Source organism: Anolis carolinensis, chromosome 4, assembly GCF_035594765.1.
Source record: "Anolis carolinensis isolate JA03-04 chromosome 4, rAnoCar3.1.pri, whole genome shotgun sequence".
In the NCBI taxonomy this organism is placed as follows: Eukaryota; Metazoa; Chordata; class Lepidosauria; order Squamata; family Dactyloidae; genus Anolis; species Anolis carolinensis.
The window spans coordinates 216,159,178-216,184,680 of NC_085844.1; the positions used below are offsets into that span (position 1 = coordinate 216,159,178).

Sequence of the window (25,503 nt, forward strand, 5' to 3'; positions counted from 1 at the left end):
TGCCCATGCGAAGCAGGTGGGCATAGCACTGAACGAAACATGTAGAATAAGCACAGGATGCCTTAAACCTACACCTGTTGATAAACTCTATAAGCTAGCTGGCATTGCCCCTCCTGACGTGTGATGGGAAGTTGCTGCTAACTGTGAGAGAAATAAGGTCGAACATTGTGAAAGCCACCCACTGCATGACTATCAGCCTCCTCCCAGTAGACTCAAATCAAGGAAGGGCTTCATGAGAACCACCACTCCTCTTGATGTTCCCCCAGCAACAGCAAGAGTGTCCCTCTGGGCAGCTAAACCAGGGAATCCCAACTGGATGGCCCCCCATGAGGGTCTGCCTCCAGGGGCAAACCAAGAATGGGCAACTTGGAAGTCCCTGAACAGACTCAGAAGCGGAGTGGGCATATCAAAAGACAACCTGGCAAGATGGCACTACCTGGAGGAATCTTCCACCTTGTATGATTGTGGAGCTGAACAAACAACTCCTCATATGTATGCTTGCCCACAATGCCCTGCCTCATGCATGGAGGAGGAGTTGTTTAAAGCTACGGACAATGCGATTGCTGTTGCCCGCTTTTGGTACAAAACTATTTAGCTGTTTGTGATTTCTTTATTTTATCAGTTTTAAACTTATTTATATTGCAATGCTTTTGACACAAAATAAAAAAAACTTTCCAGGTGGAGGCCACAAGGGGGTGCTAGACAGAGAAGGATGGTTCATTTTAGGGGGGGGGAGGGGTGCGGGGATTGAAGGAGTAAAACCATTTCCCCCTGTTTTCCTGTTATTCCCCCCAGCCATGTCCCTGTCCTGGAAACAACCCTTGTTTATAAAATGGGAAGGGGGAATAACCAGTGAAAACAGGGAAAATTGTTTTCCTCCTTCAACTCCACTCCCCCCCCCAATAAATGACCATTTTTTTCCCATGCCTGGATAAATGGAGCAGTATCTTATGATATATCACTATATTAATGTATTGGCCAGCTGTTTTTATTATTTTTATCTGTCTAATGTGGGGATGGATAGTGCAGGTACAGCAACACTTTTTAGCCTCTGAAGCTTCCTTTCAATTTTCCAAAGCCTGACAACCTCTCACTCACTTCTTTAAAAAATGGGACGATGGTCGAGCAAAAATCACCCCCTCTCCTAATTATGATCAAAGGGTTAAGAAATGCACAAAACACCTCCACAACCCTTTTCTGCTCTGTATGCTGGTGAAAATGGAAACTGGAAACTATACAATGTCACTTCTAGTTGCCATTTTGGCTGGAATGTGGAGGAGAAGGAAGCCCTGAAAGGGAAGGTAGGCCTGAAGAGGCTGACACAGAGGTTTGTAGGAAAGGGAATTGATCCTTGTTTTTAGTGAGAGAAAGGGCACATTAGAAAGTCTAGAGGGGATGACCGCTACAAAACTGTCCAGATGATCCCAAGGCCACATTCTTCCTATTCCTGATTTATGGTGCCTCTGCACTGTAGGAATAATGCAGTTTGACATCACTTTAACTGCCATTGCTCATGGCTATGGAATACTGGGATATGTGTGAAGTTATTCAAGGTCTTTAGCCTGATTTGACTCACAAAATTAAAAATCTCAGCCTCCCATAGCATTGAGCCCTGGCAGTTCAGGTGGTGACAAACTACATTAATTCTACAGTGTAGAGCAGTGGTTCACAACCTGGGGTCCCCAGATGTTTCTGGACTACAACTCCCAGAAGTCCCAGCCAGTTTACTAGCTGTTAGGATTTCTGGCAGTTGAAAGCCAAAAACATTTGGGGACCCCAAGTTGAGAAGCACTGGTGTAGAGCACCCTTAGAGACATGGTTACTAAATATCAGGGTATTGGCTGAAGTCTCAAGGAGACTCCTCTGGGTATTCAGGCAGGCAGATACATATTAGGGAGAGCAACTCTGGAGGAAGAGTTTTGTAATGAGGTCCATTTTCACCTATCTCCTTCTGACAGATGGTTGAGTGGATTACTGTGAAAGCATTAGCACAACAAAAAGCCAGTATTGTGCTAAGAGGAGGGGACACTGGTGAGCAGTGATGGGTCTATATTCTCAGGTTATTTTAAAGAACGATAAGGAGTAAAGTGCCAGTCTTGCAGAATCTCCCACAAGCCCCAGGAGTAACACAAGGCTTGGATGTGTACTGAAAACAAGAATGTATAGGATGTCATTTTATTTATTATTTTTATAGTATGGCTGCTGGACATATTTTGCTGCCTCTCGTTCTTACACTGGTTAATCCAGTTAGAAAGGTTTATCCCAAGTCCTGCTCTTCTTTGTATTATGTATTCACCCACACAGCACCATTTTCATAGCCACAAATTCATTCCTAACCAGAGGATTCCTGAACAGTTTGTAGTCAGGAGGGGCTGGTACACCCAGAAAATCCTAGGAATGAACCACCAAAACTCTTAAATCTCCCAACTTGATAAATTCTGATGTAAGCAAAGACCATTCAGGACCATTCAGTCCAGAGACAAAATTACCTAACCCCATTGGCTACAGTCTTTCTATTTTTCAAGTCTTGTGAAAATGCTGCTTACCCTACATAAAGCATGGAGGTTATGTACAGTGTCTTACAGTCTCTCATTTGGCATGGTTTATTTTGCTTGCACATTGCGTGGGGTTTGGGTTACACAAATTCCTTCCATACAAGGATTTTATGCTCCACCTGTCAAAAAAATGAAAATTCCAGGACAGTTTTGCAATGCACAGTAAAATACAATAGACAAACAATCCAATATCAACAATAAAACAGAGGAGTTGTAGTTAAAAGCAACCTATGATATCTGCAGCAATGCCAACAGGGAACAGGACTGTTACAATAGTAAAAAAAAATGTTTTTTTCTAGTGTTTTTGTCACTAGAAAGGATAATGGCAGGCTCTAGGCAAATCAGACTTGGAAAAGTATTCTTCAACCGGGGGGACATCACAGTTTCATTCATAGGGTGTGTGCTGATGTATGACCGAATAAAGGGACAAGACCTTCCAAACATGAAGAGAAACGAGGTCAAATCTGCATATGCTAATTAAATCAACAGATGCAAATATGGACATTATAGTGATAATTTTAATATGAATGTGATGGTATTCATCATGGGGATAAGACTGTGGTCCTGTTTACATTGCTATATAATGCAGTTTCATAATAAACTTTAACTGTATTGAACTACATTATATGGCAGTGTGGACTCATATAATAGTTTCCATATGTATCTCCATAAGACACACAACAATAGAGGCTGTTCTTTCTAATTTGCCTCTTGCTTGGCCTTGCCTCTCTCCCCTGAAAGGCCATCATTGCCAAGACTAACCTACTTATCTTGATTGTTAATATTATGTGTTATGAATATTTCCAACTTATATAATCAACCAGATGTACTCTAACCATTTCCAGAGTCCGGGGTAAAGCTGTGTGAAGTAGTATCATTGCTTCTGGGTGTATCATCTGGAGGATGTAGTTACCATTTTAGCACACAGTAATTGCATTTTTAAGGGTCTCATCCCATAGCATTAAGGCTCCTTGCCTTAGGGAGAACCTCCATCTGGTCTCCTGATGTGTTCTTTCATATTGTTCTTTTCTCAAGTACCCTCAAATATCCCTGGAGTCGGGCAGCATTTCCCAATCTTCTGCCTTCCAGATGTTGAATTGCAAGAGTGATCATAATCACCTCAAATCAGCATTGTTATCACAAACACAAACCTTTCTAAAGTGTTTCATGGAAATGATCTCAGTAATCTTTGCAACAGAAATGGGGATACCTTGGGCCCTCCAGGCATTTGATACAGCTCCAAATGCCTTTCCATTGGATAAGCCAATAGGATTGTTGAGAACTAGAGACATCTGAAGAAAACTTAAGCTGAAACAAAAACTTATAGGGAAATAAGTTGGGTAGTCTTAAAACTGCCATAGAAGTCGCTTCCACTCTTCCTCCCCCTTTGCTTTCTTCCCTCCCTTTTACATTGAAACATATAACTATCTCTGAAAACTACTCCATTCAATGGCAAAAGCTACCCCTTTAAGAGAGGTCAGTATCTTTATTGTAGTTAGTGGAGATAATAGAACAACTGCTGAGCCACAACATCTTGCCTGAAGCCATCCTGTTATTTCAGGAACTAGTTTTACAGCTAAGAAAAACAAATGGAATTAAGGCGGGCTTTGTTTTCTTTAGTCCTTTATCAATGTTCCTGCAATGCCACTGAAGTGTTCAAAAGATACATATTTTATAGTCTCAGGAAGTGAGCGATTATCACAGTATTGAGAAACATTATTTGAAACAGCTAAAGTTAAGAGTAGAAATGGTCACATAAATCATAATGAAAACAAGTACCTTTGTATATTGATGAATAATTAAAACTTTAAATAAGTGTGTGTATTTGTGTGTGTAACTTCAGTTTGAATTACTTTACTTTTTTCAATGTTCCTTTTTCTAGCTAAATGGCCATGCCAGCAGTGGGATTCTCTTACAGTTGTAGTCCAAAAGAATAAAGGCATTGTGGCAGATCAAATTCAAAATAAATTCATCATTTTTACTGACCACTAGTTTTCATCTGAAATGTGGTGCTGGAGAAGAGTCCTATGGATAACATGGACTGTATAAACAAATAAATGGGTTCTAAAGCAAATCCAGCCAGAACGCTCCCTATAAGCAAAGGTGACAAAATGTTGTGTGCATCTATATTGTAGAATTAGTGCAGGTTGACACCACTTTAGCTTCCAATCCTTAGTGGGAGTTGCAGTTTTACGAGGACTTTATCCTTCTTCACCAAAGAACGCTGGTGCCTCACTAAACAACAAATCCCAGGACTCCGTACCATTGAGCAACAGCAGTTAAAGTGGTGTTAGCCTGCATTAATTCTACAGTGCAAATGCACGCTAGACTGACTGATTTTGGACATACAGTGAAAAAGATAACAATGTTCAGCAAAGTGGAAGGCAATAGGCAAGGGGAAAGACCACACTACAGGTTGATTGATTCAATCAATCAAAAAAGCTAATCCCAAATTTGCAAAGCAGTTAATGACTATGGCTGTTTGTGGTCGCTCATTCATAGGGTTGCCCTAAGTCAGAATTGACTTGACAAGCAACAGCTGACCCTCCATATCCATAGATTCTGCATTCACAGCTTGAAAATCCCCAATCTCCAAAAAGCAAACCTTGATTTTGTCATTTTATATAGGGGACGAAATTCTATTACACCAATGTATGTAAACGAATATCCATGTATTTTGGGAGGGTTATGGAACCAAATCTCAGCACATACCAAGGGCCCACTGTACTATTGAAGTCTGATCTATACTGTATCCCTTTTGTCCTCTTCTGAAGCTGCTGTTGAAACTGAGAGAAGAATGATTGTTCCCATCATCCTATAAGCCTGTCAGTTCTCTTTGGCACAGGCAACCGTGGGAAGATCAGCCGCCTTCCCCTGGGAAATCCAGCAAGGATTTTGCAGTTTATGTTGGGAAGGATATGCTTCAGCATTGCCTGATTTCAGAGGGACAAAGGTTGCATTATCTAGTGAAGCAGTACAATCATTTTAATATATCAAAATACTAATTGTCAATAAAAAAGTTATCTTGATTATAACAAAATGCAATTTTTCATTTATAAAATTAAATCAGACCATATAATAGTGTTTTAAAGGGATTGTAAAATATGGAGCAAATCATACTGCACATTTCCCCCTTTTGTTTGTTTGAATGCTGTGACTCTTTCCCCCTCAAAAAAGCAGCCCTCTGTTTGGAAGTGGAGAAGGTGAATCATGCAGTTTTCTGGACTAAAAGTCCCAGCAGCCCCACCTAACAAAATCAATGCTAAGAAATGCTGCAGTTCAACAATGTTTAGAGGGCCACATGATTCCCATAGTTATTTTAACACTCAATAATGATTGAGGAATTATGGCGAGTGAAGACTGGTGAACAGGGCATGATCAAACCCTGCTGTTCTTCGCAATCGCTGATTAGAGATAATAGCAGGATTCCCTCTTTCAGCTGGAAGACGGAGTTGCAATGAAATCCTGCTGTTTGCAACCGCTGTCAGAGATAACAGCAGGAGCTCCTCAGCTGTGCGACTCCCCATTATCTCTAATCAATGATTGGTGATAATATCGTGAAACGTTTGCACAGATGTGAGGAAATCTCTTTTCAAGAGGAGGCGAAAAGCTTCCAGATCATCCAGGTGGAGGAACTCCAGCCATCAGGATAAATGGTGAAGAATGATGGGGGCTGCAGTCCAACTACATCTGGGATGCCGCAGATGGCCAACAACTGGTATCATGTGAGTACATTATTTTCCTTTCATTAAGCTGACCATTTTGAAACTAATGCCCATTGGAATCCCAAAAGATCTGGCTCACTTTACTAATGGGGATGATTTTACCTAATCATAGTGTGGTTGTTTATATCCAAAGCGTTTCTTGCTTGAGTTTTAATAATGCCAAATTTTACTTGGTTTTTAACTATGCAAGAGCTAGTTCATAGAGTATTTTATGTAGTATTTTGGGGGTGCATCTCACCATTGATTTATGTAGCATTTTAATGGTTTATATAGTATTTAATGGTGTATTTTGTACAGTCAATTCACTTTGCTACTGGACATGGAAGCAATCTTTGTCTCAGACAGCAAAATATCTGACCTCAGTCCTTTGAATGTCTGTGTGCATATGTATTTTCATGTTGCCTGTTGGCAACCCCACCAATTTCACAGTGTTTTCTTGTACAAGGAATACTCATAGTCTTGCCAACTTCTTCCTCTTAAATATAGCCTATAGCACCTGGTATAGTCTCCCATCGCCTCAGGTAGCAAAAGATCTTAGGCCAGGACTTATCTCAGTCTTCTGAATGTGCTTTCATGTCATCTGTCACTTAATGATGATGCCATGGATATCATAACAGTGCAACAGTAGTATTGTCAGCTAACTTCCTCTGAAACATAGCCTACAGCACCCCAGTACTAATTGGCAGTCTCCCATCCAACCTTTGCCTCAGGCAGCAAAATATCTTAGGCTGGAATTGATCTCACTTCTCTGTATGTGCCTTCATGTCGCTGCTGACTTATAGCGGCCCAATAGCTTTCATAGGGTTTTCTCAAGGAATATTCAAAGGTGGTTTTGTCTGTTCCTTTCTGTGAAACAGACACTACAGCACCTGGTTTTTGTTGGTGGACCTCCATCCAAGGGCTAACCAAGGCTGATCCTGCTTATCTTCCAAGATGAGTTGGGATCTGGGGGCCTTTAAGGGAGTTTAAAGCCCACTGAAACATTTAGACTGCAAAGCTATACTAGTTTATCTTGGGTTAAATCCTGTTAAACATAATGGAAGTTACTTCTGCACACAGCAGCTGCTCACTGACATTTGTAGCTAAGGCTGCTTACTGGAGGCGGTAAGTGGATGTGGCCGAAGCGCCTTCCCTTCAGGCTTTACAGACACAGACAGCAGATACCATATCTAAGTGGGGAACAAAGATTTGAAAGAATAAGGACTAAAATCTGCATGATTGCAGGGATTGGAAAATTCCTCGGTGTGGAAAAGAAGCTAAGTTTGTCCAAAACCAGCATGGTATCTTAAAAGGAACTTACTTTTTAAAGCTGGTTTACATCTGCAACTCACTTTGTGTAGAGGTCTATCACAGTGTGATTTATATTTGAACACACAGGACAATTTATATTTGAACACACAGGCCCCTCAATTTTTGGATGAATGTACTTATTGCAGTTTGACACCACTGTAGCTGCTATGGCTCAATGCTATGGAACTCTGGGAGTTATAGTTTGGCCAGGCACCAACGCTCTTTAGCAAAGAAGGTGAAAAACCTTGTAAAGCTACAACTGCTAAGATTCTATAGCAGTTAAAGTGATGCCAAACTGTATTAATGCCAGTGTAGATGTACCCTATGTTGCACTTCTATAACTCCACAGTGTGTACAATATCAAAGTTTGACATCTCATTTACTGCCACAGAAAGGTGGCCTTTTGCAGTTGACCGATTGTAATTTTGTCAATGTTTATTGTTTCCAAATGCCGACTGAAATCTTTTGGTACGGCACCCAGTGTGCCAATTACTACCGGGACCACCGGTGCTGGTTTATGCCAGAGCCTTTCCAGTTCCATTATTATTATTATTATTATTATTATTATTATTATTATTAATGAAACAATTGAAAACTTGGATGTTTAGGCTGGCCTTTGGAGAGACAGCCATTGGATGACCAGCCTCATTATAATTCTATTCTGAATTTTACTAGGTCCCTCTTATCTGGGTATTTTAATCTAATGATTCTGTCTTTATATTGCTGCTGCAGTCCCACCACCTATGAAGTTTGACTGGTGGTTGTTTGATATTATTACTGTTGTATTAACTTTTGTTTTAACTTTTGTTTTATTACTTTATTGTGGTTTAACCTTTGTATATTGTGCTAATGTACTTGTGTTGTTACTTTTGTAACAATGTGAGCCGCCCTGCGGGGAGATGGTGGCGGGGTATAAATAAATAATAATTACAATTATAATTATTCAGCCCTGTCCTTCTCCTTTCCCAATCTTGAACCAGACTGTTGTTCCCTGGTCTGTTCTTACTGTTGCTACTTGGTCATTATACAGATTTCTCAGGAGATAAACAAGGTGACTTGGTATCCTCATACCACCAAGAACTTGCCGCAATTTATTATGATCTACACCAGGGGTCCCCAAACTTTTTAAACTGGGAGCCAGTTCACGATCCTTCGGACAGTTGGACGGCCGGACTATAGTTGGCCACCGAGCAATAAATAATAATAATAATAATAATAATAATAATAATAATAATAGACATTGGCAAAATTACGATCTGCCAACTGCAAAAGGCCACCCTACTGGGATCTGCACGCATCATCCGAAAATACATCACATAGTTCTAGACACTTGGGAAGTGTTCGACTTGTGATTTTGTGATACGAAATCCAGCATATCTATCTTGTTTGCTGTGCCATACAATAATAATAATAATAATAATAATAATAATAATACAGTAGAGTCTCACTTATCCAACACTCACTTATCCAACGTTCTGGATTATCCAACGCATTTTTGTAGTCAATGTTTTCAATATATCGTGATATTTTGGTGCTAAATTCATAAATACAGTAATTACTACATAGCATTAATGTGCATTGAACTACTTTTTCTGTCAAATTTGTTGTCTAACATGATGTTTTGGTGCTTCATTTGTAAAAACATAACCTAATTTGATGTTTAATAGGCTTTTCCTTAATGCCTCCTTATTATCCAACATATTCGCTTATCCAACATTCTGCTGGCCCGTTTATGTTGGATAAGTGAGACTCTACTGTAATACATCACACAGTCCTAGACACTTGGGAAGTGTTCGACTTGTGATTTTGTGATACGAAATCCAGCATATCTATCTTGTTTGCTGTGTCATAATAAAATAATAATAATAATAATAATAACAACAACAATAATAAAAAGAGGGTTGGAAGCGACCCTTTGGGCCATTGAGTCAAATCCCCTTCTGCCTTTGTGCACCAAAAGCACAAGCAAAGGACCCCTGACAGATGGCCACCCAGCCTCAATGTTAATAATAATAATAATAATAATAATAATAATAATAATAATAATAATAATAATAATAATGGTTGTAAGAGAAGAAGAGACCCCTTGGGTCATTTAGCCCAACCCCCTTCTGCCCTTGTGCCGTGGGGGCAGGATAAATGGCTTCGATGGGCCGCATCTGGCCCCCGGGCCTTAGTTTGGGGACCCCTCATCTACACAGTCAAAGGCTTTGGAATAGTCAATACAACAGCTAGGAGTGAATAAGTAAATACATAAATAAGCGCGTTGAACACTTCCAAAGAGACCAAAGAGAAGTTAAAGTAAACGAGGGAGGTTGAAGCCAGAGTGGGCGGGGAAAGGGCGGCTGACGTGGCCGGCGAGGGGCGGGCCAAGGCGGAGGCCTAGCGCCGCGGAGGTGGCCTCGGCTCCTCTCGGATTCCTCCCTGAAAGAAGGACGGAAGGAAGGAAGGAAGCGGAGCGGCGATGGTCGGCATCCCGGGAGCCTCCCCGTGTAAGACTCACATCGCGGGGCCTCTGCATCCCATCCCTTGGGGAACAGTCCCACTCTTGAACGGGAGGAGGACGGGGAAGGCGGTGATTGGGGGGAAAAGCCGGAGCAGGTTCCTTTCAAATCGGGGTTTGAACCCGCTTTCCCTGTGGGGGCATCTACACTGGCAGTTCGACACCGCTTTAGCAGCCATGGCTCTTGGCGGGCTGTCGTTTGTGAGGCGCCACCTCTCTTTGGCAAAGAAGGTTAAAGAACCTCGCAAAGTTGCAACTCTGAGGCATTGAGGCATGGCAGTTAAAGCGGTGTCAAACAGTGTACAGTGTAGATCGGGCATGGGCAAAGTTGGGCCTTCCCTCCAGGTGTTTTGGACTTCAACTCCCACCATTCCTAACAGCCTCAGGCCCCTTCCTTTTCCCCCTCAGCCGCTTAAGCGCCTGAGGCTGTTACGAATGGTGGGAGTTGAAGTCCAAAACACCTGGAGGGAAGGCCCAACTTTGCCCATGCCTAGTCTAGATACACCCAAAGAATAATATGACTTCTTTGTTGACCATTCCTAGGTACTTGATATTTTGGGGACGATCAGATACTTTATATTTCTGTTTATCAATGTGCCTTTGTTCTAGGACCCCTAAATTACCTTTGGAACAAACTAGGCCCTCCCGCCAGAGAAAGTTGGATATTTAGATCAATTGTATTGAATGTGTGTGTATATATATATATTGCAGCTCAAGGTAATATGACTCAAACTAAGTTAATCGTGGCTCATTCCACTTGGAGAGGCATGGAGAAAGCTTGGCCCTCCAGACTTTTTTTGACTGTCAGATGTGAGGGGCGATAGGAGTTGCAGTCCTAAGTGGCTATAGGGTTGTAGGTAAAGGTAAGGGTTTCCCCTTGACATTAAGTCCAGTCGTGTCCAATTTTGGGGGTTGGTGTTCGTCTCCATTTCTAAGCCAAAGAGCCAGCGTTGTCCCTAGACACCTCCTAGGTCATGTGGCCAGCATGACTGCATGGAGTGCATTTACCTTCCCGCAAAAGCTGTACTTATTGATCTACTCACATTTGCATGTTTTCGAACTGCCAGGTTGGTAGAAGCTGGGGCTAACAGCGGGAGCTCACTCCGCTCACCAGATTGGTGTAGGGTTGTAGTTTTGGGCAATAGGTTTTCTTGGAGCAAGGGGAACTTTCCTCCTCCTTTTTCCAACTTCATTTCCCTCCACATGCCATTATTGCATTAGTTTTGGTAGAGTTCAGTTGAACAGATTCAGCATTGTGTTGTCAAAGGCTGTCATGACCAGAATAAGTACGTTGCTGTGAATTTTCTGGGCTGTATGGCCATGTTCCAGAAGCATTCTCCTGAAGTTTCGCCCACATCTATGGCAGGCATCCTCACAACCTTTGAGGATGCCTGTCATAGTTGTGGGTGAAACATCAGGAGAGAATGCTTCTGGAACATGGCCACACAACCCGGAAAACTCACAACAACCCAGATACGACATTGTTAACCCTTGTTTTGGTATAACAGTGTTATATAGGATCTATACTTCTCCCCAGATGGAATATTTGTATTAAAATATACTTTGGGAAATGAGAACTATATTTGTTGTTGTGCTGCCTTCAAACACCTTGAGAAAAGAGTTTGAAGTAGTAACCGTAATGGGAAAAAACATCAAAATGTAATATATAAGATGTGAGGCATACCAGGTCTTTATGGTGAATTTTAAGAATTTCAAACACCATTTTTCAGTATGGTTTATCAAAGGCTATTATCTTAATAGCATGTGTGGTTTTTTTTGATGACTAGTTCTCTATATAATGTATTGCTACTTTGCACAAAAGGTGGTTGGTTAGTAAATAAATAGTTGTGGAAAATAAACACTTCATAATGTTAACCTCAGGCTTGAAAGGGGTGTGCATGTTCATTGTTTATAACACATAATTCTATTTATTTATTTCAGATATTTATATTTATATTTTTTTTGGGTGCAACCCTTAAGCAGGCTACACCAAAATCATAATGGCAGAATATATCAATGAAACTGCAATCTAAAACTGAATCTTTCTGATAGTAAAACAGCTGCATTGTAAAATGAAATAGATTTCTGTGCGTGATTCACTTGGAAATGAAATGTTTTCCTTTACCACAGTACCACCGCATCCTAAATGAAAGTTTCCATGTACTGAGCCAGATTTTACACAAAATACCTTTCATGAGAATGTGGATTTTTGCAGGTAGCAGATCACTGAAAGACATACCAGTGGTTTCAAAAAAGCCCTTGAATTCTAATATTATAATGCAAGGGAGGCATCTTCAAATGCTATGGGGTGCAATCATAATAAAATATCTGTGAGAAGTACAACCAGATCTGCAGTGTAAAATGATATAGAATTCTATGCATGATTCACTTTGAAATGAAATGTTTTCCACAATTTATTTAAAAAGGAGAGATCATAATTTTTGGTGGAGTTTTAGGACATTCTAGAAATATGGGGACCAATGGTAAGGAAGGCTGTCTTATCTCATGATTGCTGCTCTATAGTAGACTTCAATGACAAGTCCAAGAGCAGAACTACTGTGTTGTCTCAAAGCTTGAACAGGTTTGTGTGTGTGAAGCAGTCTTTCAAATGGTCGTGTCCAAAACCATTTGGAGCTTTAATGATCATAATAAACACCGTGGCATTGGCTCTAGAGATGGGTTATGCCAGTGGTTCTCAACCTGTGGGTCCCCAGGTGTTTTGGTCTACAATTCCCAGAAATCTCAGCCAGTGTAAGGATTTCTGGGAGTTGAAAGCCAAAACATCTGGCGACTCACAGGTTGAGAACCACTGGGTTGTACATTCGTAAACTTAAACTGGAAAGGGTCACAAGGGCCAATCCAGCCCAGCCCCCTGTGTATAAAGACCTTCAAAGGAGAGTCTTCCAAGCTTTGAGGCAATAAACTCTTAACAGTAAAGAAGGCCTTCCTTGTGTTTAGGTAGAATATCTTTTCTTGTAACCTGAACCAATTGCTGCTTAATCTTCAACATAGTATCCCATCATGTATTTAAAGAAGGTTGCCATATCACCTTAATCTTCTCTTTTCCATGTGTTATATACACATCCTCCAAACCCAGGGGTGTCAAACTCATTTCTATCAAGGGCCACATCAGTCAGCCTTACGGTTGCCTTCAAGGGGTCATTGAATCCATGGATGGAGAATCCATGGATACAGATGGCCAACTATAATGTTTATACATAGTGGTCCATGCGCTTTAGTTTTTACCCAAATTGGGTTCCCAGATGTAATTGAACTGCAACTTCCATCTCTTTTGATTATCTTTATGCGGACCGGGGAATGAGAATTGTAGCCCAACAGGATTTGTGGCCCTGAGGTTGGGGAAAAGTATAAAGACATGTTAAAGTTGGGCATCATAGCCATAAGCCTTTTATCTAAATATAGACCTCACTCTCCTGATGTAAACAGAACAAATGGCAGCCTGCCAGGTGTTCCTATATCCCAACTCCCATCGGCTGTAGTCATGATGTGCAGTGATGAGGAATACAGGAGTTGGAGTCCAGCATTTGAAAGAGAGCCACATAAAATGACATTGATTCAGCCTGTGGGACTTGAGTTTGACACATGCGTCCTAAGCAATTCCACTTCAGTAACCAATGCAGACAATCCATAATATAGATGTTCCAGTTCCTTTGCTTCTATTGCACTTCTACTGGTTTCTCTCTCACATGTGTGACAGGAACATTGTACTGTTCTGATCATAGGAAGATTTTTTAGGTGATAATTATATCTTTCCATTCTTCCAAATATCTCGAAGATGGCTGTCTTACAAAAACCCTGTAAGATTGGTCAGACTGAAAGCAAAAACTCAATATCATCCAGTGAATTTTGTGTGTCATTGGGTACTAGAATTTAGAATTTCCCACATCCTAATCTATGAGCAGGAATCATGAGGTTCTCACACTCCATTATACTTCGGTGCTTGTATGATTTTTTTCTCAAAAGGATCAACTGATTTTGACCTCAGGTCAATGTGATAAATTGCTATTTTCATCCCATTCCCACCCCCAAATAGCCTGAAATCATGATAAAAGTAAGAGTGTCTGGAAGGACACTTGTAATGATGGGAATGGGGAGATATAGCACTTAAAATGAACTGGAAACTAAAGATAGTCCTATGTGTGTCCACTCTTGCTGTAATGCCTTACAAAAGCAATCCTCTTATAGTCCCTCTTATGGTCCCTCATACTTTGCTCCAACAAAATAAAGCATAGGAACTTCTTACTAAAGTAAGGCATAGGAGCGTCTTCTGAGGTTGAAGTGGCAACTTAATTGTGTTCAATGCACATTAGGTTTACTCATTTGGCTTTCCTTTGATTCTTTGTCCCCCAGTATGAATTTGATGCACTAGAATTTTGCGTAGTGCTCCTTGGATCTGCTGAACTGGGCTCTATTCCATGAACATTTACGCCACAATAAATCTGTTTCTCTTTAAGGTGCCACTGAATATTTTGTTTCTGCTGAAGCTTCCCTTCTGGAAGTTCTTAGGCACATTCCTAAAAGTTCTGCAACTTGTTTTCAGTTCAGTGAAGCCACATCTGTTTCTCACTACGCTTCTTTTTTCTTTCCAACATCCACAAAAGCTTTCCCGTTTCTGTTGTGGCTTGCTTCACTGTGGTGTTGGTTCTCATTTGTCCAGCACTGTATTCTGATCCAGGAAAATACAGGGCTTTCTATAATCTATGGGGGATGAACATGTGTTTAAGAAAGTTCAAAAGATGAAAGAAAAAAGCTGGGGGAGGACAAAGCAAGAGATACTCATATCATTTGCACATTCCTTTTCAGATGTGTCGATGGCCTTCCAGTTCTGTAAAACTTTGGTTAATATCCCTCCACTTTAATGATACAAGCCATTTTCTGGCAATGTGTATACAGAATTATAGTTACATTTTAGATTTTGCATTATAATTATTTGCATTAAATTGTAGTTGTATTTTACACATTAATATAATTTTCACAGTGGATTTCTTTCTCTTTAATTAATCTGAATCTTTCACAGGATCACACAATATTTTGATGGCCTTCACTGGTTTTAAACTGCTGGAAACAAGATAGTGACCTTGGCTGTGGGCTTGGTCCAGCCCTTCCTTTTTCTTTACTGCTGACTTCCAAGTCAGAGGGAAAACATAGTGCATTGGCTTGATTATCTGAGTATAACTTTGCAAACCAGGTTGTGAATAATAATAATAAAAAACCATTTTTATTCCGCCCTATCTCCCCAAGGGGACTCAGGGCAGTTTACAACAAAAAAGGTTGGCAAACATTCCATTCTAACAAAGCACAGCAGTGGATCAGATCATAAACAATAAAACAAACAACAAAATTGAAATTTAAGTAAACAGATAAAACATTTAGGACACATTTAACTGATAAATCTAATAATAAGCAGTTAAAACATTAAAAGTATTGGGCAATTTGTGGCAAGCCAACAGTGCTGAGGTAGATTTCCATTCTCTTCAGTCAGAATGTTTAGAAGAGAGCTAATCCTCCTCCTCCCCATAGACTAGTGTACATAACTGGGTTTTTAACAGCTTCTTAAAGGAGAGGAGGGCATGGATCCCTGCCATGGAAGTCCACTGGGTGATCCTGGCCAAGTCACACTCTCTCATCCTCAGAGAATGCCCCTTCTGAACAAATCTTGCTAAGATTTGTTTGTTTTATGATAGGTTTGTTTTAAGTTGGAAATGATTTTAGAAGAACTAAAGTCTGTTATTGATGTATGCATCAATAACAGACTTTAGTTCTGCTCGGCTAGTCACAGCATTATTTATTTCAAGAACTGTATCCCATTTTTTTAAAACAAGGATTTTAGGAAGTCTACTTGCTAGGATGATCCTAGGATGATATGTGGCACAGACAAGGAAGTATTAAATGACATACATAACTCCTTTTCCTGCTTTCAGTTGATTGGCTTTACGATAATAGTGTGGAAATACCCAGTTTATCTGCCCTTTTCTTTCTTCCAACTATAGGTTAGCCCTATTTATGTTACAGTGGTTGACTGTTTAAATGTATTATTAAGAATAGCAATGCCAGGGGTAAGAATAAAATGCAGAAAGCACAGTAATAACTGCTTTAATGGTGGCCATTAACAAACAGTGGCATGAACTGTTGGGCTGAGGACCTTCCCTAATGCCAGAGCAGTAGGGACCTCTGCTGTTGCTAGATTAGCACTTCTCTCCTAAATCCACCATGACCCAGAGACTCTGGACAACTTTAGTAGCTGAGTATCCCTTATGTCAGGGGTCCCCAAACCTTTTAAGCAGAGGGCCGGTCCACAATCCTTCAGACTGTTGAGGGACCAAATTATCATTTGAAAAAAAATACAAATTCCTATGCATACTGCACATGCCTTATTTGTAGTACAACTACAACAACGAAAGAACAATACAAATACAATATTTAAAAATGAAAACAATTTTAACCAACATAAACCTATTAGGATTTCAATGGAAAGTGTGGGCCTGCTACTAGCCAATGAGATAGTCAAGTTAATTAGGATTGTTGTTGTTGTTGTGTGCCTTCAAGTCATGTCAGACTTTGGCCGAGCCTAAGTCTAAAATTAATTATTTATTTACTGCATTTATTTACTACATTTATATCCCACCCTTCTCACCTCGAAGGGGACTCAGAGCAGCTGTATGTACATACAATATATTTTATTAGCATAACACAATATTAGCATTATATATTACTATATTGAACTATACCACTATACTATTATATAATCTCTAATATATAACATATAATTAATATTATTATATGGTATTACTATTAGTATTATATTGTATAATATACGATTATTATCAATATTATATGTATATACAATATATTATACTATTAAAACTGATATAAAATATTATATTATAAAACTGAGGACGGGGGCCAGGTAAATGACCTTGGAGGGCTGCATCCGGCCCCCGGGTCTTAGTTTGGGGACCCCTGCCTTATGTGGAATGTCGAAATCCAAAATAGACCACATGGATGGCTGAGATAGTGACACCTCTGCTTTCTAATGGTTCAGTGTACTCAAATTTGGTCTCATGCTCAAAATTATTAAAATTATTAGATATAAATTACCTTCAGGCTATGTGTATAAGATGTATACGAAAACATAAATTAATTTTATTTTTAGACTTGGGTATCATTTGCAAGATATTTCCTTATGTACATAAATGGAAATAAAGATACTTAAAAATACAAAAACACTTTTAGCCCTGAGCATTTTTGATAAGGAATGCTCAACCTGTACAATAGTCAGCTAATACTTGGTAATGACTGTTTTAAATTACTACTTGCATTTTTTTGTATTGAAACTCTTTTGTCATCCCACTAACTTTGTTTGCCACCCAAGCATGTGTCCAAAAGGCCAACTAACTGAGACAGCACTCTATGTAATTGATGTATTGGGCTGCATTCAATGAAAGTTTATTCTCAAGTAAATCTATTAAGTCTTTTAGTTGCCACAATATTCATTGTTAGTTTTGCTGCATCAGTCTAACAAGGCTACCTTTCTAGAACTTACTTGTTTTTCCTTTTTTTAAGGAAGTCAGTGCAATATTCTAGCTTTACATCAACCCTGTAAACTAGATTATGCTAGTAATTTAGTAAATTTCTTAAAGTCATTAATGAATTCCAGAGATGGATATGAAACAAAATTGCCTATATTTTGGCCACTGCGCTATACTGGTTTTTTTTTAATGAACCTCTTTCTGGTACTCTATCAACTACATTTATAATAATAATACAATAATGCACTTTATTTATATTCAGCATTATCTCCCCGGAGGGACTCAGAGCGGATAACATTACACATATAAGGCAAACATTCCATGCCTTTTAAAACAATGAACAACAACATACAATAGACAGACAAGGTGAAAAGGCCTTTCCCCTTTATGAAGGGATCCGCAGCAGTATTGTTGACTGCATTTTAGGAAAATTTGAAAGTACATAATGCAAGTTCTCTTAATGCAAGTTATTTAAAAAACAATTGCAGTGAATATTCGTACAGTTTGGTTGGCATTTGAAAAGATGGGCTCAGAAAGAGCCTTTGTCCTTTGTTAAAAAATCCAATGGGGGTAAATAGGAATTTGAAAAGTGCCTTTTTGGGAGATGGTTGTGTGATGTCTGCTACTCTCCTCATTGAATAAGACTTTCAAGTTTAGATCCATAAGCATTGTTAGGGCCTACTGAGTTCTTTGTTGACAGATTATTGGCACAGGATATTTCTGTTGTGTGCTCTTTATGGTAGCATGCTGTGTTAGGGGATCCCCAAGATACCATTAATTGCTGACCTAATAGAGACCAATCAATACATTTGGGCCTTGATATCCTCTGGGGTTTGGTTCCAGGAGCCTTGTGGAAACGGAAATCTGTGGATGCTCTAGTCTCATTGTATACATTGATGTAGTAGAATGCACCCCTTCTATAAAATGACAAAACAAATATCTGGTTTTTGGAATTTCTAATTTGGAATATTTTCAAGTTGTAGATCTCTGAATCTATGGATAAAGTATCTGTGGATACGGAGGGCAAATTATACGACAGGATAGTTACTGTCTTCACTTCTTTATCATGCTGCAGGTATAAAGAATCAATATGCTAATTGTCTGGAGTCTTCTTAATTTTTACCATCTTCAGGAGAGGCTTTCTCTCCATCTGTTTTATGGTTTTCTTTAGTGTTTTAAATTAATGTCGTTGAAAATGATTTTAATGAGATTAGTTGTTCAACATTTTTCAATGTTTGTACCATATATTGTTTTACCTATTTTATTTTAACTTGCATTGTAATATTGGGTGAATGTCATGATATAAATCAAATTAATAATAATAATAATAATAATAATAATAATAATAATCATCATCATCATCATCATCCATTGTTGGTAAGGTGCCATCATTCCCCATCCAGTTTCTTTTTGCAGAGTTTTATTTTATTTTTATGTGAAGAGGTTTTCAGGCACCATAAAACAATAACAGATGGATAATAAGTTGCCTAGGCTTCTTTTGGAACAATGAATCAGAAAGGTAGATAAAAAAGTGACTCATGGTTTTTATTTCATCAGTGTCCACTGTATTTGCTCTTAAATGCCTGTCCTAAGATCCAAGACTTTCAGGGTTTTTGTCATCTGTTTGTAAGATATATGAGTCTGTCTTGCATACATTTGGACATACAAAGGGGAAGGTTGCAGTGACCACAGATGGAAGTGTTAGTTCAAGCCAGAATACAGCCATTGAGTGAAAGATAACTTGATTAGTCCAACATTGCAGCAGTTTCACTATTCAATGAGAATACTTTAATGAAGATTAACAATTGAATTTATACTTCTATATTGGATCAGATGGTTGTCATGTTAAGATCATCTCACCGAGTATCAGATCTAAAATCAAGCAATTTTTCAATCCTTTCAGAAGCAGGAAGCAAAATAAATGAATGTGCTTTGCTGTACACCTGATGTTAAATTCTTCCAAAACAATACTGTTGGCATCCTGAGTGCCAGTTACAGCCAGCTGTTATAAATCTTTGACCTTCATTTGATTTCGAAGCTTGGAAAAAATGTTCTTTTGGACTATAATTTACGTCATTCAAAAATATGTTTTGAAGCTCTATTTAAAACATGCCAGCATGCTCACACACACTCTGTCATTTAATGTTAAGAGTTCATTTTTTATATTTTTAAAGATTTTTTACTCTCTACACCAGTTATTTGGAAATACTTTGATGGGTTTTATTTCTCCTTTCTGGCCAAGAGATGGGTCTACAGGGCAAGTTGTTACAACTTTTGGTGCCATTGTGGTCCTAAAACCTCCCATCAATCCAAGTTAACACAGTTGATAGGAAAAGAGCAGGGGCAGTAAAATATAAAACATCTCGTTGGGGAAGTCTGGTCTTTATTTTAATTCCTTCTCTTTGCAGTTGTCATTGGGTTGTGAGAACTCTTAGTAAGCCAGAGTGAAAGAGTGGAATGAATGGCACAATTTGGGCTGTTGCTAAATGGGTCCACATACTACATAGAACTTAGGAAACTTCGAAAATATTTCAGAACAGATAGGGATATTGTGAGATGTGGGTGGTTATGTGTCCAAAGAAGAGAAAGTCAAAAATCCCACTGAATTTACTCAACTCTATGGTGGTATTGAAAAGAAGAGCTCTTTAAATCTTCTTGTTAGTCCTGTCTTAAGAATTCTGAATCCTTTTCATAGAAAAGGTGATTGATCTGGCAAGCACATGGGAATCCCAAAGGACTTATTGGACTAAGCCACTGAATTCATTCATGATTATGAGGAGACCTTTAAGAGGTCAAGCAAATGATCTCATGACTCCTATTGATATAGCATAATTGAAGTTAAATGGTGGGGTGGTCCTCATTAGTACTTTGATGGGAAAATACCATACAAACTCTGTAAGCTGCACCAAGCTCTGGTTTTATTCCCCCCTGTGCATTATGACTCCTGGATAAATTAAACTGTACCAATTTCTTCCTCAATTCTCATTTTCCCAGAACAACATTTCTATGTGTCTCTGGGCTTCGGGGCCTCCAAGTCTTGTCCCACCTCTTCTTAACTTAGAGCAGACTATAAAGCTCCCGAGGGCAAGGAACAGAGTTTATCTGGTGACATCACCAGCTTTTCTAGCATTCCAGTAATAGAAACAGTAACTTAGGCTGTGCTTTCTTTATCGTAGGCCATATTTTTTTGATTAAAAGCACAGCTCAGTAAATATTTTTTAAATGATTGAATTTCGAATCTATGGAAAACACATGTCAGTAGTCCGAAACACTGAACACTGTGTGTGATCAGTCCTAGTTGTGTCTTTGAGTTGAGGGGTGTGAATGTAGATCTAAGAACTATGGTTGGCAGGTTTATCTGGGATGATTGGCAAGGATTTACAAAGCAAGAGGGGATTTACTTACTTAGCCCCCTCCCTCTCCTTTCCTCCTCTTTTCCTTTCCTCTTATTCTCAGAAAAAGGAAATTGGGATCACATTAAGGCCCTAATTGGTTTGGCTCCAGCCATAGCTCAGAGCCTGCCAAACAGTTAATTTATTGTGTGAGTTGGGCCATGTGTTGAACAGCAAATGTGTCCTAAGCACAAAAAGCAAGAATAAGAATCTTTGTACACTGTACATGTAGTTGTTCGCCAGACCCTTCTTTTTCTTTACAAGTGGATTGTGCACAGGACACGGGGGAAGCATAAAAGACAATTCCTGACCCTGTTTTACATAACATTTTAAATCAGAAAAATCTGAATCTCTGGGGGCGGCTTTTGGGGAAAGTTGACAACCACTGGATCTTGTCTTCAGTCCTATGTGAAGGGAAGTCATAGGGAAGAGGGAGCAAGCTTGTTTTCTGCTGCCCTGCAGACCTAGGACACGGAACAATGGCTTCAAACTACAGGAAAGGAGATTCCACCTGAACATCAGGAAGAACTTCCTCACTGTGAGAGCTGTTCGACAGTGGAACTCTCTCCCCGGGGCCGTGGTGGAGGCTCCTTCCTTGGAGGCTTTTAAGCAGAGGCTGGATGGCCATCTGTCGGGGGTGCTTTGAATGCGATTTCCTGCTTCTTGGCAGGGGGTTGGACTAGATGGCCCATGTGGTCTCTTCCAACTCTACTATTCTATGATTCTATGATTCAGTCTTGTGCTCCTCTGAAGGAGAACTTTTTAAAGGGGATGAGGGAGCAAGCTTGTTTTCTGCTGCCCTGCAGACTAGGACACGGAACAATGGCTTCAAAATACAGGAAAGGAGATTCCACCTGAACATCAGGAAGAACTTCCTCACTGTGAGAGCTGTTCAGCAGTGGAACTCTCTCCCCCGGGCTGTGGTGGAGGCTCCTTCTTTGGAGGCTTTTAAGCAGAGGCTGGATGGCCATCTGTCGGGGGTGCTTTGAATGCGATTTCCTGCTTCTTAGCGGGGGGTTGGACTGGATGGCCCATGAGGTCTCTTCCAACTGTACTATTCTATGATTCTAAAATAAGTTCCCCCCATTTATTTGGCTTATTTAATTGAGAGAGAAATTGAGAGTCAGTGTGGTGGTGTTGTTTGAGTGCAGGACAAGGATTCTGGAGACCATGTTTTGACCCAACCTGAGAAGCCACTGAGTATTCTGGGTAAGTCACACTTTCTCAGTCTCTGAAAGGCAAAGGCAAGCTCTCTCAGAGCAAACCTTGCCAAGGAAAGGCCTGTGAAATGGTGCCTTAAAGTTGCCATAAGTTGAAAATGACTTGAATGCACAAGTCAGCAAGGGAACATTTAAAAGATGGAATGCACTTTCCTAAGTTTTGATTCTGACATGAAACTTTATCTGAACAGTTGGGGGAAAATCACACATCTACACTGAGAATAAAAGCAACCTCCAGGCTGTCACCTCCTGGTACGACCAGGTGGAGTGGCTTCCCCCCAGGGCATTTATAGCCTCAGTATGTTGTGAGGAAGGCTAAATAGGAATGCACTTTTATCTGGCTGGCTTCCTGCAGAATTTGGATTTGTTCTTGCCAGCAATGCTGTTCATCATCACTCATGCTGTAGTCTAGATTTGCTAGAAAGAGTTGTTTCATATAGTAGAATCTACTGCCATGAATTGGGAAGGTGTGTGAGTCAGAAAATTGCTCTATTTCTTAATTTGTCTTCAGATCTCCCTCAATTAATGAAGTAGATAAACATTAGTACCAAGGGTAGAAAATAACACAGAAAAAAAATAGAAATAGGTTACACAAAGAAAGAGCAAACTTCAATCAGTTTCAGCAAGTCTTTAAATTAAAAACTAATAATATACATAGGTGAATGAAACAACCAGATCAGGAAAGCCTTCCCTAATTAAATAAACATATCTTGATCCTCTTGGAGACATTTTCAGGTTTCTTCCACAGTGTATGCAGGGATTCTTTTTTTTCTTTTCCCAGCACGTAATTTTTACGATTTTTGTTACAGACCTATGCTTTTTTAGAAAACAGGTTTGAATAGCTGGTGGGACAGGCTTATTTGTCCCCCCCCCCTTTCTCTGTTCTGCTCAATAAGGAATTCTAGATGAAACTGCTGTTTATCTTGTCTTTTCTAGGCAGGCACACCCAGTTACAGTAGAATTAAATTCTTTCCCAGCTCAAGCTTGATTGCATTGCTTATTGCAGAAATTCTGCTGTGACTCAGCATTGAAAATGTATACTTCTCCAACTCTTCTTCACCCGTCCTCTCAACATTGATGCTGTTATAAAAAAAATCCAGGAAGACAGAGACCAAGGAAGAAAAGTGGATATGGTGCGGACCAGCATTAGAGACTTTCTAAGAAAGGATCTTCATCAGAAGTTTTGTTAACTAAGATATTATTGTATTTGAGGCTGCCCACAGTACACCAGAAAGCCAACTTTGAAGTTTACTTTGCTGAACTAAAACACTGTCAGCTGGAGATATTTTTATTTCTGACTTGGCTGTAGGCTGGGTGTCATGTTTTGAAATATTTTGTAATTGCTGAATAATGTTTTATGATTTCTTCACTGGCAAACTTATGCTGCATTACAGAGCTTCTTCCAACAAAACAAATGAAATCATAGTCTATTAATTTTATGGCATGTTGATGGCTTCTTTCTATTGAAATTTACTTCCTGATAAATTCATAGCATTAAAAATAGTGCCTTGAGAGCGATCAGAATTTTTGCATTTTTTAAAGGGTAATTTGGTTAGTTGCAGATATAAGATAGTGTTGGGGCTATAGGATTTCATGGGTAGTGTTTACCAAAGTATTGTTTACAATGGTGGTACATGATGCAAGTGTGTCATGCAATGTAGTCAAAGTGTTGTACTGGAATGTCCTTTAGGGCTTCTGTCCCGTTTTGACTGAGAATTTCAGTCTGCCCATATTATTTTACATGCTTATGTTGGTGGTGAGGATTCATTACCAATGAGCTATAATAACTGGGTTGGTGAGAGATTAAAGTCCAAACTCAGTGCTCACATTTGGGAAAGACCATTATAAATCTCTCCCAGGAGAGCTTCCATTCATGCAGTTTTTGGGGTCAGGCCTTTATAGCTTTAGCGGAAGAGCCATTAAAGGCAGTCACGTCTTCAGCTTATTAGACTCTTACTAAATTCAGGGCCAGGGAGCTCCTATGCTTCAGGCATCATTGGATTGTAGCTCTTATCAACCCCAGACCATTGTAGCCAGTAAGGAAGGAGGATAGAAGTTGCAGTTAATGACACTTGGACACATCCATCCCTGCTCATTATAGCACAGCCTTTGCTTTCAGATAAGTCAGCATTCTTCTTTTCAGTTGCAGGTCATTTTTTACTCCCTCAAAGAGAATTTTTAAATCGTTATTTTATAATACATAATCATAGATACGATACATTTTCCTGTTCCAGTCCCTTCTCCCTCCCCACACCCAGCTGCAGGTCATTGAACATAGTCTAATAAGCTCCACAGAGACGTTAGCTTCTCATTTTAGGGACAAATTGTTGAACATTCTGAAGGTAGGAGCCCTATAATCAAGTTAAACAATAAATCCCTAAGATGTATATCTGATGAAGCCCTATAATACCATATATGCTCATGAATAAGTTGGCCTCATGTACAAATTGATGGCAGGTTTTGGGGTAAAATTATGGATTTTTTATATGACCAAGGGACATTCCACAGAAGGAAAAGCAACCATGCCATCATTGCTACCATTTTCCTGCTCTGGCATTCAACAAGGTCAGAAGCGAAACTATGCTGGAGGGTAGAGGGGGTCATTTTGTCTTTTAGGTTCTTTTGGAATGGACTAAGCCAGTAGTTCTCAACCTGGGATCCCCAGATGTTTTTGGTTTTTGAAGGCCAAAAACATCTGGGGACCCTAGGTTGAGAACCACTGGACTAAGCTCTCACCTTTTATCACTCTACTCAGAGAAGGGGATGGTTCCTTTCTGATAAGAGTTAAGGTACACTATTCACATTGACCCATGGATAACTCAACCCAGTTTTTTGGGGGTTGATTTATTTTTATTAAAATTTCTAGACTTATACGTGAGTATATAGGGTAGGTTTGTTCGAGTCTGCTGGATCAGAAAAACTCTGGTGTTATGAAATCACCAGCCTGTACCTCCCCTCTCCGGTATCCTGCGGAGGTGCAGATACATCAGCATTAATGTAGCTAAATGCTAAGCATCTTTTGTGAGGAACTGTGGTGAAGGAGATGAGATCAAGCTGTTGAACTTCTTTGTAGGCAGGCCGCTTTTGCCCACGGCCACCTGGGGCTGCCACATGTTCCTCTGACACACAGGCTAACACTCCCAGCATGTGCCAGTCTTTTTAGACTGTTGCAAGGCCGCACAGAAGTCACGCTTTGTCCAGAGAGGCTGGGATTGTACCCAGCTGGGAAAACAATAATGATCAGTAGCATTCATAAGGGATGGTGCCC

The 25,503-nt window shown here is 39.8% G+C and overlaps 1 protein-coding gene across 2 annotated transcripts in view; it reads left to right on the forward strand.

Moving 5' to 3' along the window:
* The first annotated feature begins 6,107 nt into the window (after positions 1 to 6,107).
* cbfa2t2 (CBFA2/RUNX1 partner transcriptional co-repressor 2) overlaps positions 6,108 to 25,503 on the forward strand; it is a 104,907-nt gene continuing 85,511 nt past the window's right edge. Inside the window, exon 1 of one of the 2 annotated variants that reach the window (XM_062978795.1) lies at positions 6,108 to 6,280. Coding sequence is in view for 1 of the 2 variants with exons in the window: in XM_062978793.1 (XP_062834863.1) it covers positions 10,035 to 10,062 (28 nt within the window). In the remaining variant the exon portion in view is untranslated. Of the gene's footprint in view, positions 6,281 to 9,911; positions 10,063 to 25,503 lie in introns of those variants that run through there. The other variant, XM_062978793.1, reaches the window with a different exon arrangement.